General features: G+C 33.3%; 2 protein-coding genes across 2 annotated transcripts; both read right to left on the reverse strand.

The window, feature by feature from the left end:
* Nucleotides 1-1,583: 1,583 nt before the first annotated feature.
* On the reverse strand, nt 1,584-4,576 carry LOC110097164. The gene is made up of 3 exons (XM_020823413.2): nt 2,640-4,576; nt 2,485-2,560; nt 1,584-1,814 (listed from the first exon to the last, which is right to left on the reverse strand). The coding sequence occupies exons 1-3, from the start codon at nt 4,574-4,576 to the stop codon at nt 1,584-1,586; spliced, it is 2,244 nt and encodes a 747-aa protein (XP_020679072.2).
* Nucleotides 4,577-8,421: 3,845 nt separating this feature from the next.
* Nucleotides 8,422-10,918, reverse strand: LOC110097162 (SH3 domain-containing protein 2-like). Its single transcript, XM_020823412.2, has 6 exons — nt 10,810-10,918; nt 9,851-10,051; nt 9,693-9,755; nt 9,427-9,582; nt 9,273-9,347; nt 8,422-8,673 (listed from the first exon to the last, which is right to left on the reverse strand). The coding sequence occupies exons 1-6, from the start codon at nt 10,888-10,890 to the stop codon at nt 8,557-8,559; spliced, it is 693 nt and encodes a 230-aa protein (XP_020679071.1). The 5' UTR covers nt 10,891-10,918; the 3' UTR covers nt 8,422-8,556.
* Between the last annotated feature and the right edge of the window lie 5,956 nt (nt 10,919-16,874).

Below are 16,874 nucleotides of genomic sequence, written 5' to 3' on the forward strand. Positions count from 1 at the left end.
AGTAGAAGTCAGGCGAAAGTCCGATGACGGGCAGAAGTCAAATGACAGGCGGAAGTTAGGCATCAGGTAGAAGTTCGAAGAAAGTCCAGCGACAGCAAGAAGTCTAGCGACGAGTAAAAGTTTAGCGTTGGGTAGAAGTTAGACGAAAGTCCAGTGAAGGGTGGAAGTTCGATGTCAGATAGAAGTTTGAAGAAATTCCAATGACGAGCAGAAGTCCGTCGTCAGGTAGAAGTCCGACAAAAGTTCAGCGACGAGCAGACGTCCAACGATGGGCGGAAGTCTGACGTTAGGTAGAAATTCGACGACATGCAGAAGTCCGGCGTTTGGTAGAAGTCTAACGTCGCGCGAGCTAACGAGTCGAGTGGAAGGGTGTTCAAGCTCGAACTCAATACCTGTTGAGCTTGAAATCACGTTCGAGCTTGACTTGCGGCTCGACTCGTCGAACCTATTATCGAGTCGAGCTCGACCCAGCTTGACTCAGTTGCACCCCAAGTACCCTCACAAAATCTGGATGATTCTCTCATTCAGACTCCGCAGGTAATAATTTCTCTTGAAACAGATCCTAAACTTATCTGACAAACTAATTCATTGTTTTTAAATGGATGGGGGCATATTTCAAGTGATTATTAATTAACCAGTTTGGATACAACAATAATAAAATAAGTGTGCTTAAATTCTTATTAGATGTTTAAGTGTCCTTTTCGTACTTACTTTCTCTCTTATAAGTTCAGCCATCGGCCGCCATCCGATTTGCCCATTTGTGTCCTTTTGTTCCATGTCCATCAAATAACGCTTGCTTTTATTTTATACAAAGCATTGTAAGTTCGATTTTTCTCAAAAAAAAAAAAAAAAAAGAAAAATTAATAATAATAATAATAATAATAATACAGAATAATACATTAAAATTATTGTGACATATTAGTTAAAAAGATAATTATCTCTAAAAAATTATATTTCCAAATCAAATATTTTTATAATTTATCACTCATTGTCTTAAAAAGTAATTATTTTCTCTATGTTTTTTTTTCAATATTAAAATATTCCTGTGTCAAAATTATTTTTTATATTAAAAAAAAAGCGATAAAAAAGTCATCCCAAACAAAGCTTAAATCCATCTGCAACGTTGTTGCAATGTTAATGTTTTTTGCGACTAAATTGATGACAAGTTTGCGAATACAGTCATAGCAAAATAATATTTATATAATGAAAAGCAGTTGAAAAAGATCGTCAATACAACTAAAAAAATGAACAATTATGGGACTACTTGGTTTTTTTAATAAGGGATGTGAAGTAAAAAATGATGCAGTGGTTACAAAAATTCTGATTTAATTAGATGAAAAAGTAAAATAATTTGTTTATATATATATATTTACAATTCATCCTTCTTTTTTACTTTCATTTTATTTGGAATTCATCTAATTTTAGGAATTTCAGGCATATCATGTGCATGAAGCCTCACCTCCTATCCATGGGTGCTCTCCGACGCCACCCAGAACTATTTGCCACCGATTATCGTTCACCTGCCACCACCACTGCTATATTATTATCATATGTTGCCTTTTACTTGATATTTTTTATGCAAATTAAACTCGCATAGTTTTGAATGAGAACCGTTTACACCCCAAGCAAGCTCGCTTAACCACCTTTGCCTGTCGCCGCCCACCACCACAACCTGCCTCCACCTGCCCAAGGCCACCACCGTCTGGAAGAGAAGGAAGAAGAGAAACTTGAGTTCTCTTGCCACCAGACTCATCCTCGATCACCATCGGACTTCCAACCAGCAGCCGACTGATGTCAGACTTCTGTCTGACCGCCTACTAACGTCGGATTTATGCCCGACTACCACTGGTGCCGGACTTTTGTCAGACCGTTAATTGAAGCTGGATTTCTTCTCGACCACTAAACGTCGCCAGATTTTCGATCTCCTTTAAACCCAATAGTTGATTGTTGTAATATAGTCATACAAAATTTCAAGAATTAGTGAGTTACTTATAATCTAATCAAACACTAGTTGAATCATTTCAACTTAGCGAAGCCCTGTGAATTTTTTTTCTTTTTTTCAGGTTTTTTCACGTAAAAATTATGGTGTTTCATTTTTTTTCTCTGTGTATTGGATATCCGTACAATGCTGAGACAAAAATTCCTAACTCTATCGCTACATATATTCTAGCCCGCAACAGTTTTCTAGCTTATAAAATAAACTAATTTTTACGTAATTTTTTATTTTAAAAATCATTTTTTTATTTATAAAATTAGTAATGAATCTAATTTAAAGATCCATTAGACTCTCAATTAGCATGGCCAACATTATCCTTGCCCAACCGCATTTAATGGATTCTTGCAGGTACTTCTATGATGGCCCAATAAATTACAACGACTGCACCTGTGTCCAAGTTTTGTTTTCTTTCCTACTTCTAAGAAATTTTTTATTCGCCTTTTTTTGGGTCTGCCACGTGGTCGAAGTGTAATAGGTGGGGTAACTACCACATTATCACTGACTGCAGCCCACATCTCCTTGCCTGGTAAGGTTGAGATCGCACCATCATACGTCATTTTGTATCTGTTCATAAAATCAACGAAAGATGTAACAAACTAGCATAGCATGTAGAAGGCAATTAATTAAGACATTATTGGAATACCTATTAAGATAGTAGTGATCATCAACATATGTATGCCATAATATGTGTTGTGTTGTTCCAATAAAAGCTGCACTATGTATGCATGGTAGACCACTAATTTGCCAGAATCCACAGCTACAAAATTTCATTTCTATGTCCACCTCATGCCTTTCATGAATACCTTCAATTTCAGCTCTGCTTGACGTCGATTGGCGAATGATATAATGAACTTTCCTTGTTGTAATATCTCTAATATACTCTTCCACATGAGGAACAAGTTGACTTCTCCAGGATGCAGAAATTATCTTTCTTTGCGAGCGTTGTTCCATAACAATCAATTCAACAACAGGTTTACTTCTCGCATCTTCGACCCATGCGTTAAAGGATTCAGACATATTATTTGTATTGTAGTGATTTTTAATGTGTAAAGAGAAGGTAGCCTTAGACCACTTGCATGACAATGAACTCAAGTAAGAGTGCACTTGTGGACTAATTTTGAAGATCTCCTCCATTTTCTTCTGCAAGTCATGTAGGTTGTAACTATTTGCGGCTGTCCATACTAGATTTTGGAGCTTGTTGCCATCCTCACAACGAAAGTATTTTTTAATATTTTTCCATTGGTGTCTCATGCAAACCCTATGCTCGGCATTTGGAAAAATAAGTTTTATAGCTTCGCTAAGGCCCTTTTCCATGTCAGAAATGAATGCTAAATTTTCTATATCACAAGCCAAGCTTTCCAACAAGTTCTTCATAAACCATTCCCAAGATTTCTTAGATTCTGATTCTGCAACAGCATATGCTATAGTGTAAAGCCCATTATTTCCATCCAAACAATTCGCAGAAAGCAGTACGCCAAGATACTTTGATTTGAGGTGACATGCATCTACTCCAATTAAATGTCTACATCCATTAATAAAACCTTCAATACACACTTTGAAAGAAACAAAGAATCGCTTGAATGCATTGCTTCTGCTGTCACACATGTATGTAATGTGAGAGCCAACATTCCTGTTGAGTAATTCATATCGCAACGTAGGAACCCACATATAGTTATCATCGACAGATCCAAACATGACATCTCTTGCTAACTCTCTGGATCGCCAAATTTTCATATATGGTAAGGATAATCCATAAGTAGCCTCCAAATTATTGCTAATATCTTTGGGTGTGATATCAGGATTTCTCTTTACAATGTCCATGATTTCATGAGCAACCCAACTAGTAGTTGCTTGTTTGTTTCCTGCTCTATTAACCCCAGGGCATAAATGACTTGATTCAATTTTCCTGACTTCGAAGGAGTGCCCATCATGACACAATGAAGCACGTATTCTCCAAGGACAACCTCTATACGCACAAGTAACAATCACTCTGGATTTGTCACTAGCCTTTATCTTAATAGCATAATTCTTTAAAATTGCAGCCGACCTAACAGCTTGCTTGAAACTTTGGGAATCGTCAAACCGCGAACCAACAAATAGACTATTTGCCTCATCAATTTGTGGTACAAAAAGATCATCACACACATCATCTACTATAATATCATTATAGTCTCCAATATTCGAGCAGTACTGATACATTTCATTTGATTGGTTGTTTAATTCAGTTTGAATGTTCTGGGACATATCGACCTCGTAATGTTTCATTGCGACTGCTATCTCAAATCTATTTCTGTCATAGGAACTGCTCAACATGTCAACTAAATCTGAATCGCTTGCAACCAACATGTAATTCTTAGGTGAAGTTCCGATGACATGATAGTGTAAGTCGAACGGTTGTCCCCGTATCCAATGACAAAGTGCTTCAACTCGTTGTTTTAGCAACACCAAACTGATTTCATCTCTTTGAAGCTTTATGGTTTTCTGACTTCCACCTATATACTTCATTCGCGTTTGACCTTGCACCTCACTCCAATATCCACCGAATTTCAGGACGATGTAGCAAAGATTAATCGAACTCATTTCTGTGCAAAAAAATAATAAATAAGTTAAACAAAATTAGTTAAAAATCAAATCCCGTAAGCATTGGTGAAAAGAAAAACAAAAAATGAGTTAAACTCATTTCTGGGTAGGATGAAGAAAAATCGGTAAGCATGAATAAAATTTTTTCATTTGTTGCTAAGCATTGCATGTGCAAAAGAATCCGTAAGAGTTACTTCGGCCAAGCTTCGTCGCCAATGCTTCGGTTTGCCAGCCCGCATTTTTTGCCTAGGGCACGCGATGAACGGTGATCAAGCGAAGAAGAAGCAACGAAGGAGAACCGGGATTCATACCTGCACGAGAGAAGAAGAAGCGACAAAGCTTGGCCAAAGCTATTCACGCGGGAAAATCGACTGGGTTCGGGGAGAGGGGTTTGACGGTCGGGGCTAACGGAGTGGTATAGCGAATGGTTAGAATGAGAAAGCGGTGGTAAGTAAGTAAATATTTGATTTTAGGTGTTGAATAGGTATTTTTATTAGTTTTAAGTGTTATGTATGTAAAAATCCCTAGAAATATTTACGATATGTATGTGAATAATGCCAAACCAAACCATTATATGGTGGCAAGATAAGTAGAATCACTAATTCACTATTAAATTCAATAAATTATACAAATTGTTATTAATATACATCTAATTATTAGAGAGATGTGAATGTCCCTCTCATGCCTTCGTGTTGATGGTAGCGACGCCTCTCACTCAAGGTCTTTGTCTTAGAGCCTCTAGTATCTTTGACTTTCTAACTTTGTGTCTCGCAAGCTTCTCAATAATTTATCGCAAGCTACGGTATGTGAAAGATTGAATTTGTTGGTCAATCATGATTCCTTGATCAATAGCTTGTTTACTCGCCTCTACAGGTCAATTTTACATTTTCATATATCTGCGTTTGTAACATTGCTTTCAAGTATTCGTATTACTTATAGGCTATTTTCCTTCTTATATTTGTGCAAGACAATCAAAATATTTTGAGTGAAAGAAGTTGTTAAACTTCAAGTCATTGAATCTCTTTACAGCGACAAAAAGTAGGTACTTATAATATAGATAAGTCAACAAATGAAAAAAAAAAATATTGATAGAAGAACCTTGAAATGAACCACCATGACAAATTTACAAGCATTTTAATGATGCTTATGTAGGTGCTAGAAAAGATACTAATATCCATATAATCAATGTGCAAGCTCACTTAGGTCAAGTTAAGTTGTATAACTTTTATTTTCTTATTTCTCTTTATCTCCTAAAAGATATAAGAGAATAAAGAAATTAATATAAATCATCAACAATCTTTTGTGTCAAATCAAACGAATCATATTACTTACAATAATTGAGTTTAATAAGATAAATTCAACATCCAAAACTCATTCTCGACTTGAAACTCATTTAGTGGTGCCTAATTTTAAGATAATTGTGTGATAATCAGACTTATTCATTTTACAACAAATATATATATTATATTAATTTATTTAACTCAAATATAATTATTCATATAGCAATAAAAATTAACCTATATATATAAATAGAAGATCAGAAATTACTCTAAAAAAAAAATAGATTCAGTAGATAAGCTATCATATTAAATTATTAATAAACAAACCTAAGATTCTCAATTTCACATTAATTCCAACTAAATCAAGGAGCATTATTATTATTATTTTTTAAAAAATATATAATGGAAAATAAATTCATTAATAAAAAAAGGTTATCCCCTTTTTCCATTAGCTGATATGTCACAGCTGATTCCAATCTCCTTCAAACATATCTGCACAGTGAAATGCTCACAGCAGATGAAAGTGAGACCTTTTGATCTTCACATCTCACCTACAAATGATAATTATGTACTAACTAGAAAATGACAGATGAATCTTGTTCTTGCATTTTGCACCAAATACTTCTGCTAAATTGCACAAAAATGACCCACCAAAAAAGATTTTTCTAGAAGATTATTAAATTATTGCACAGTTTTAATCATGTAAATGGCTGTTAAACATAACATTTATGATGATGAATATGGCAGTTAGAACTGTATTTTTTCTCTCTTTTTTTTTTTTTTTAAGAACGGGGGTATCTATCCGTTGTCATCCTTCTTATGAGTCGCATGGCAGTGTAACTAATCCCTTGGTGAGCTTACCAACAAACAGCCCCACAAGTGCACAGGATCTGCAGTTATTTTCTTCCCATTTAAGAGGTCACACCACATGAGGGGGTTCGAACATGAGTTGCGGGTTTCCAATCATGCTCGCCCAGCTAAGCCCGATGGGGTGCACTTAGAACTGTAATATGTCACATATTGTTTTTATTATTTAATGTGAGGACAGTATATGGAACCTTAACTTTATTAATATATATAATAAATGTGACTTATCCAAGGAGTAGAACTCCAGATGGAGACTTTGTGTAAAGTTTGAAATTCACTTCATAAATTTTTTTTGAAAAAAATCTCATACTTACTAGAAGAATCAAGAAAGATTATTGTTAGCAAGACTGCCTTGGATATATACAAAAATTTTGGATGAAAGGACTTGCTAGACTACAACTGAGATGTTAACGTGACTATCACTTCAAGGGTGTAGCCAAGGTTGTCCCCTAATTTTCATCTACTTCCCATGAAGTTGATGCATTAATGGATAATAAAAAGGAGGATTTTTTTTTTTTTGGGAAATTTTTTTTGTATTTTGTTTGCAACTTTATTTCATAACAATCATGACAATGGATAATTGAATATAGAGACTTGTCTTTTTTTTTTCACAAACTTATGAATATTTTTGTACAATTTTTTGTTTTGAATTGTTATATTCATTGAAATAATTCACACTTAGGACTTTTTTTTTTTTGAGAAATTTGGATCAATTAAGACAAATTCAGACGCATATCGCATACGCAAGAATTGAACTCAAAACCTCTTGATTTGTAATCAAAACTCCAAACCAAAAAACCAAGATGAGCTACATAATCGACACATTTATCAAATTTTGTTACGACCACATTTTTTTAAAATCAATTTGAGACATTTCTTTCTGCTTTGTTCACAAAATTATAACAACAATTTTTATTCAATCATCACTTTTTAAAACCATTTCCTACAACTAATTTTAAAGAACTATCTTCTCCATAATAATTTTATAAATAAATTCATGAAAAATTACAATCATCCCAAACAAACCTAACTCCTAACCAAAGTTCTAATAGTTAGATCATTCATTAAAGCTTCATTTGGAACAATTATTTTTGTTTTTTTTAAGATAACTTTTTAGTTTAAAAAATTTATTTAAAATTAAAAAAAAATTAATTAAGATGTAGATTAAACAGACATTTAATCTAGAACATTTAATGAATATTAAAATTTATTTAAATAATAAAATAATAATATAAGTAAATAAACAAAACTATTTTATAAAATATTACATTAATCTTAAAAATACTTTCTATAATTTTAAATTTAATCATTCACCAACTCTGCTAAATTTAATCGCGGTAACTGGGCATGTGATCAGTAAAAAAAGCTAGGTAGGTTTCTTACTCTTTATATTTTAGTAATTTATTTTCTAAATTATTTTATTCAAAATTAAATTTACACATAGCATATCCAACAATATGGCCATCTGAAATTATTATTTCACAGAAAAAAAAAATATTATCTTAGAAATTCTTGTCCTATTATGTGCGGAATTCAAATGACATCCCGACTCCAATCACATTTACATCCTTTTTTTTTCCTCTTGAACACAACATGCGTACAAGAGAGAAAATCAAGTTGTTTTCACGTGATTAGAGTCCGTATGAAAAGCTACATCCAAATTACGCACGTAATAATTTCTCGATTGATAGGCTACCAGAGCAGAATCAGGCATGGCTGAGACAATACATTTACTGAGAAGAAAACAATACAGACAAGCATGGTGTCTTCAATACAAGGCTTCATTTTTTGCACTAAATATTGCGCTAAATACAATACAATACAGAAAATATATTAAAAAACTTCAGCAATCTTACTTGCAAGAACACGTTCTCTTCTTTCAATATAGCCATAAGGAAACCAACCAGCTTTTCCTTTGCATTCACCCTCAGCCCATCCGTTGCTGGAGACCTGCAAGAGCTTATAAAAACTGTGTTACTGCTGGCAATAGCCTCTATCTTGTAGGTTGCACAGAAACCTATATTTTACAAAATTATGCCTATCAAATAGCTAAATCTCAATACAACTAGCTTTTCCTTGTGAGTTCTATTTTTTTTTTTTTGAAAGACTCAGACAACTTTCGCAAAGCTACTGCACTAGTTGATTCAAAATGTAGAAGGATGCTCTTCACCGAAAAAACAAAAACAGAAAAAGAGTTGTAGCAAAAGTAAGTCTGACAAATAAGGTTTCGTTTGAGAAGCTTTTTTTTATTATTTTTTAAAGCTGTTTTTTATTATAATTTTTTTTTATTACTAAAAAGCTGTTTTAAGCAGTAAGAAATCCGTCCCAAACGAAACCTAAAACTCTGAGAGAGCTGCCTCAAATGGATCATTAAACCTATAGCTAATCGTAAGACATATTTTACAAAAAAAAAAAAAAAAAAATTAAAAAAAAAAAAAAAAAAAAAAAAGGTCAAGTGGATGACAGATTTCACTAATAAGAGAAACAGAAGGGTAAATCATCTTCAAACTAATGATAATCATGAGCAGACCATCACAGGGCATACTTACCTTCCGTACAACCACATAGTCCCCTACTGACAAGTTGAGTTCAACATTAGTTTCAGCCTGATATGATTGAATGACCTGCACAGTGGGGAAATATGGCCTATTGAGCAAACAGAATTTGCAGAAATACATCAGCACAAGGAATAAAGGAATTTACTTCTGCTAAAAAGTATCCCATGGAATCAGTTAAACCATTCACTGGATTAGAATTAAAAATGCTATTAGCTTCTTCATAGGATGGAGGTGGTGTGCCAGATTCTATAACTGAAGTTGGCGATAAAGATACTTCAATTCTTTGGCGCTCTGAAATCATCTGTTAGTGCATATGTAAGTTCAAATGTCCATAGAAACTAGTTAGAAAAGATGCAGGAAAGCAATATTACAATATTTGCTTTTTATTCCTCAAATAGAACATCTCAATACCTCTCCTTCCAGTTGATCAAGAATTTGCAGCACTCTTTGATGGAAGGTTCTTTCTGACTCAATCTTCAAGGAGAGAGAAAAACAGTGAAACAAGCATAAATTGCCCAAAGTATAACAGAAACTAACCTTAAAGCTGCTAAATATTTAATCACAAATACCATTGCAATGAGCCGCTGTAAGGTCAATCTTTGTTGCTGAGATTCAACAGCAGTCATTGCTGCAACAGCCTCTTTACCTAAGACTGACATATTTGATTTCAACTCTAGAAGTTTTGATTCAGCAGCTTCCACCTTTAAACTATTATCAACATTGCCAGGGGCTTCCCTAACTTTCTGCTGGCGCCTTGAGACTTCAATAGCCTAATATTTTTCATTTCCAAGATTTAACCGTTACAAGGTTGTGCATGAACAACTAAATATAATACACTGATCAACGAATTCTCCAAGCAGGATTCTGCACCTACGCACTCTTAATAAACGAGTTCTGATGAAGGACATTTTAGGGTTTAAGATTTTGTATGTACGTCTAACATGAAATGCAAGACCAACTGATACAACAAACATGTAACATGTAAGTTTCATAGGAAATATGCTATTAATCTTACAACTATTTGCTACTTTCCATGTAAGCTAAATACTGTAAATATTCAATCCAGGCAAAAAGATTGTGGCCTTTGAGCAGAATAAAAGATAGAAAAATTAAAGATGACAAAAGCAACGCAGGAGTTTGAAATTTTGTGCAAAGGAAAGAAGTTGGAGTGCGACAGATCTGACAAAAAAACAATCGCATCAAAATAATACGAATAAGAGAGTAGAAGAAAAAAAGAGAAAATGATAAAACGGTAAAAACTCACAAATAGAAAAGCAATTGCATGAAAAACTAGATATTCTCCATAATATTTTGAGACTCATAATTAATCAAAGATTTAAATCCCGAAAAGAGAAGAGTAATAATATATATATATTAAAAAAGATAATTCTCCACATATATATTCCATCCCTAAGTAGATTTATATGTAACGTCATAAAATATTAAATATGACAAGGAAAACTGCTAAGAAAGTAGAGACTTTAATATTTTCTAGAATAAGTGATTAAAACCAATTAAGTAACAATACCTGAGCCTCAGCTTCCTGTCGAACTTTGTCATAACGCTGAGCAAGATGTCGAGCATCCTCCAACGGAGCACCCATTACCATAGCCCTTAAAGGCTCTGCAACCTGGACATTAAAATTGAAACATAAAGATTAAAACATTCATTTGGAAACATCATTTGAAAAGCAAAAAACCAAGGAAAAGGTGAACAAAATGGTAGTTTTACACCTAATTACCTCATAAACAAATTAAACAAAAAATATAAGAATATAATATTGCGCATGTCAGATGATACAATCATGAATATCAGTTGTAATACCATCAGAATAGTTAAGGCCTCCGATCAACTAGGACTCTTGGGCCCTTAAATTGAAGTAATAATCAAACACACTTCTTATAATAACTCCGAAGTTAGCCTACTAAAAAAGAAAAAAAGGATTTTCCTCCGTTACTAACCGAGAAAGGGCTTTGACTATCCATTTTTCTGTCTATCTGTTAAAAGCCAATCATTAGAATGAATGAAAGAATAGAAACGAAAAGAGATCATCAAATGACCTTCGTCCGACTAAGGTCCTCCGATCAGCATTGTCCAACTATAGTCTTCTGACCACCGTCACTTGACTATAGTCTTTCGCCCACTGTGCCTAAATACGATCTTACGGCCATCATCACCCAATTATAGTCCTCTGACCACTATCGACTAATTACAATCCTCTAACCATGGTTGTCCAACTGTGGTCCCCAAAGCTTCCAACTCGGTTTCCCAACTATGGCCATCCAAATTTTCATCCACAAAATACAGTCCTTCGACTTCCACCACACGACTATGATCTTCAAACCTCCGTCACCCGACCATGATCCTCCAACTTGTGTCTCATAACTAACGGACCCCAATCACCATCACACTTATGGTCCTCAGGCTCCATCGCCCGACTAAAGTCATTCCCCAAGATCTAATTGGATGAATTATTTTTATTCCTAGTTAACTCATCATCAATAAGTAAACCCAGAGCAAACTAAAACATTCAATTACAAAAATATAAATGATTCAAATTTCATCAAAAGAGTCCTGTACAATAATCCAGTATAACTTTTTCTGATATCAAATCATATACATGAATGACTAGATTTTTTTTTTTAAGTTCTAAAATAAAATCAACTACAACTTAAACTTTTGACCTTATCAATCTTTTCTCTACTCAATTGAGGCTTTGCCTTTTCTTAAAATAACATGTAAATACAGAGGGTGAGCAAATCACTTGCTCAATAGGCTATACAAAACATACTAAAAATTTCAATATTTATAATTTAAATAAATTTCCATAAGAAATAAACAGAAAATTTTACAGTTCAGCTAAACTGACTTAAAAAATATGCAATGTTCTATCAATAACATGGTTTTAATAGAACACATAACATTAACAGTATTAGATGTCAATAGCATGAATTTATCAAAAGCAACAACATAATCAGATCTTAAACTTCTATGTGGCAATAATATTAACTTCATTTAAACTTGAACATAAAGTCAGAATGATATACATGGCATGTATATAGATTATGCAAAATATGATTCACATGCACATATATCTCAAAGCCTTCTTAAATCTTCACTTTCACTTATACCTCAATTTGATCATCTTACATTTGTTCATGATAGATGGAGGAACTATATATAGTCCAATTCCCCTTGGACCTTATTATAACACCACTTATACCTCATATATCAATGCTTTTGTGCAGAAATGCATTCAAGCTCACCGCTATTTGTGCAAAAATATACTCATGACTAATGCAATTTATATGGAGAAAAAATTCATTTTTTTCATTGTATAAGGCTGTAACAATCCAAATTTCTGAAAAATAATTGAAAATGCAAAAATCAGAATTATTGTTGAATTGTAGCGCAGCGGAGAGAAAGGGAGAAGGCCGATTTTTGGCTCCCAGATCGCTTTGGCACTTTTGTCAAAATTTCTCAAATCATTGTAGGTGATTCTAATTCTATCTCTATTTTCAAAGATTTTGATTTTAATTATTTGATTCTCTCCATAAATGATTTTATTAAATTTTCTCCGAATTTATTGAACTTTTAACAGCACAACTTTTTGTATTTTATTATGTTGATTATCTTGGATATTTTGACTGTAATATTTTGACTATAACATTTATTGAATTTCACCGAGTAAAATAGAAGTTATTGTATTTTATTCTGTTTTACTAATTGAAAAACTGTTACTTTTACTGTGAGTATATTATTAATACAAGCATTGAAAATGAATGTGGATATATTGTTGAATAATAGTTGGTAGCTATTATTATTATAGTATTGTGATAATAATATATGTGAGGACAAGTAAAAGCCAATTTCACTGACGTTGGTCGGAAAAGACTGACCTTTACATGATGGTGGGCCAACGGACTTTTCATTAAATATTGCAGTATGGTGTTATCATTTGCTGATTCATGTGATATTGATTGGGAGTTATAAGAAATTATTATTATGCTGATGGGAAAAGAGTAACGACTATATTTATTAAGCCAATGGGATACTGATATGGATAAATGCTTATTGAAAAAATACCGCTTACACCAGGATTTTATTGTTTCATTTTTACTGTATGATTTTATTGTTTTATTGTTACTGTTTACTATCAATGTACGGATTTGTTGTTATTGCATTGATTTATTGTTACTGCAACCGATTTTACTGATGGCATTGTATTGATACTGATACTGGTTCATTATACAGATATTGAGCATGTTATATACTGAGCATGTGATTAAGATATTGATATAAAATAACTAGATAAAATGTACATCATTATAGAGTTTTACTCCATTGATATGATTCCGATAGTCCTTACCGATGCTTTGATTTTATAATTTTATAAGATTTTTTTACTGATTGATAGTATTGATATGACGATTATTTTTTTAATTCAACACCTGTACTGGTTTCCAAACCATACTATTTTACTGGCTTCTGTATCATACTCTTTATTGTTTACAAATTCTACTGCTACTACTACTACATGTGCATTTTACTATTTTTGCATCGAGTCATTCATATGACTATTGTTGTTATGAATTGATTAACGACATGACATGCTTTAAGTCAATTGTAGGATTAGATGACATGCTGGATTTTTTAGCTCATTATATGCAGTTTAAATGATTTCAGGTCAGGGCAATAAAGTAGGAGTGAGAGATTGACCATGATCTTTCATATTAAGGTTCTTATTATTGTAGTTATTCTTTTATAATAAGAACAAAGTAGTTATAATATGATTGTATAGATCCTTAGTAGTATATATAATTTTTTGGGAAAACAAATACAGATGTATATATTGATGTTTTGATCCATAGTTTCACTTTCGCTAATATTTATATTGATAAAAGGAATTAAGTAGCTATGGTTGTTGTTTACTACTTATTATAAAAAAAAATTCTTTCAAATTAAATTCTAGGGTTAACACAAAGGCGGCTTGTGAATACACAGCCCGACCATCCATAAATCATACCCGACAAGAAAACATGAGTGCATTATTTCATGAAAGAAAACACAATAATTTTAGTTTTTTCATACAACAACATCAATCTTTTATCCTACCATGTGGGGTCGGCTACAGAATTATTTTTCTCCATTATGTCATGTTAAGAGTCAAATTCCCATTTAATAAAAAATGTCTTCTAGTCAAGTATTTTTTGGTCTATCTCTACCTTTGTTAACATAGGTCAAATTCAATACATCTAATCTCCTAATCGAATCATTGAAAGACCAACGTTTTATGTGTTCAAACCATCTAAGGCAAGTCTCTCTAATCTTATTTGCCACTGGAGCTACTCCAACCAATTCACATATATACTCGTTTCACATTCTATCTCTAAGAGTGAAGCCACTCATCCACATGAGCATCCTAATCTCTAAAACGCTTAAATTTATGCTTCTTTTTAATGACCAACATTCTACGCCATCAATCATTACAAGTCTCACCACCATCTTATAGAATTTTCCTTCTAGTTTGAGAGGTATTTTTCTATCACACAACAAGCCAGATGCATTCTTCCACTTAAACCATCCAACTAGAATTTGACTAATAATATTCCAATCTATTTCACTATCACTTTGAACAATAGACTCAAGATATTTAAAATATATACTCTTATTGATGACTTGATCGCCTGAAGTCACAATCCCCCAATTAGATCTTTTACTACTAAAATTACACTCCATGTATTCGGTTTTAGATCTACTCAAACAAAAACCTTTAGAATATAAAGTTGACTTCCATAATTCAAGTTTTACTTCAACTCTCTTGTCCTATCAAAAAAAGTAATATCATCAACAAGAAGTATACACCAGGGAATATCCTCTTGTAAATGTCTGGAAAGAATATCCATGACTAAAGCAAAAAATATGAACTTAAAGTTGATCCTTCAGGTAATCCAATTGAAATAGGAAAATACTGGTCAAACCAAATTGAGTTTGAACACAAGTAAAAGCTCCACATATATATATATATTTTAAATGATTTGAATATAAGCACTATTAACTCCTTTCTTTTTTAGAACTCACCATAGCACTTGGAACTTTATAATATGTTTTCTCTAAATCAATAAATATCATATGTAGATCCTCCTTATTCTCTTTATACTTCTCCATCAAATCTCTCAATAAATATATAACTTCCATAGTAAACCTACTTGATATGAATCCCAATTGATTTTGAGAAACATTAGTATGACATCATAACCTATGCTCAATAACTCTCTCATATAGTTTTAAAGTATGACACATTAACTTAATTCCTCTAAAATTCACAATCTTGTGCATCACCTTTATTCTCAAAAATAGGAATCAACACACTCATCCACTCATTTGATATCTTTTTAGCCTTCAAGATAATATTGAAAAATTTTGTAAGCCAAGAAATTCCTTCATCTCCTAAGCATTTCCACACCTCTATTAGAATATCATCATATCTAACGGCTTTTTCATACTTCATTTTCTTTAAAACCTCTCAAACTACAATTTAACTAATACGACGATAAAAACAAAAATCTCTATTTTCATTTAGGGTTCTATGGATGTTGAATCCCGTTTTGTCCAGTGGATGATTTCAGGTCATACTTCATGCTACTTGTGGACTGAGAGTCTGTAGAAAGAAGGTAATGAAGGAAAACGAGAGAAGATGAGAGACAATGTAAATCTAGACAAAATCTTTATCATCCAAGCCAGATATACAAGAGTAATTGAAAGCGAGAGCTCTATACTGTAGAGGTTAAAATAAAAAAGAAAAATGTCAATATATATCCTTCTCTTGCGGTCTTTATAGTGGGTTTGATTGTGTATTCTCTTGTGTGTCATCCCCCTCTCTCCCTCCTTTTTGTATCTTGCTTCTCCCCTTTTTCATAGGGTTTCAAAAGATAAAGTAGTATATCCTAAGTATGGTAAATGTCCCATCAGTCTTTATTGTAGTTCGACCATCAATGCTGAGTGGAATGGCAATTGAGAAGGGCGAGTCGAGTGAACTTATGGAAACTCGTTAACGTCTGCTGGAAGCTGGTCCGAAATCACCCCATCGAAATAAGAAGGGGCAAGTATCGTCATAGTATGTTTAGGAGAACGTGCTGGTGTAGAGCAAAAACCTGATTTATGGTTGCCCCGTTGAGGTGGTAAGGGACAAAAACCGTCTTGATGAGCCTACAGATCAACCGGGTTGTGAGAGATGTTTATAGAGGTGATATGTGCCATTAGCTGTTTGATGTATCTTGTCGGAGGGGAAGACTGTCCGAAAGAGGTGGTCGGTGTTGGTCCATCGTGCTCCAATGTTAAGCTCCTTCTCAGCTCCTAAACAAGTCCCTTGAAAGACTTCGAGAGAGGAGTGGATCCTCCTTCCGCTCGACCTGAACATAACCTGATGAGGACATCGAAGATCAACGGCTACGATCGTGTCTATTTATTTTCATGTATTTTATTTGTTATTTGTACTTTTCCATTTATACCCTCACTTGAGGGCTTTGTTTTTATGTTTGCCCTACGGACAATTGTGTCTTTTATTTTCCTTCATGTATTTGGCTATTTAAG

This window comes from Dendrobium catenatum, unplaced genomic scaffold (assembly GCF_001605985.2).
Source record: "Dendrobium catenatum unplaced genomic scaffold, ASM160598v2 fragScaff_scaffold_1297, whole genome shotgun sequence".
Taxonomy (NCBI): Eukaryota; Viridiplantae; Streptophyta; class Magnoliopsida; order Asparagales; family Orchidaceae; genus Dendrobium; species Dendrobium catenatum.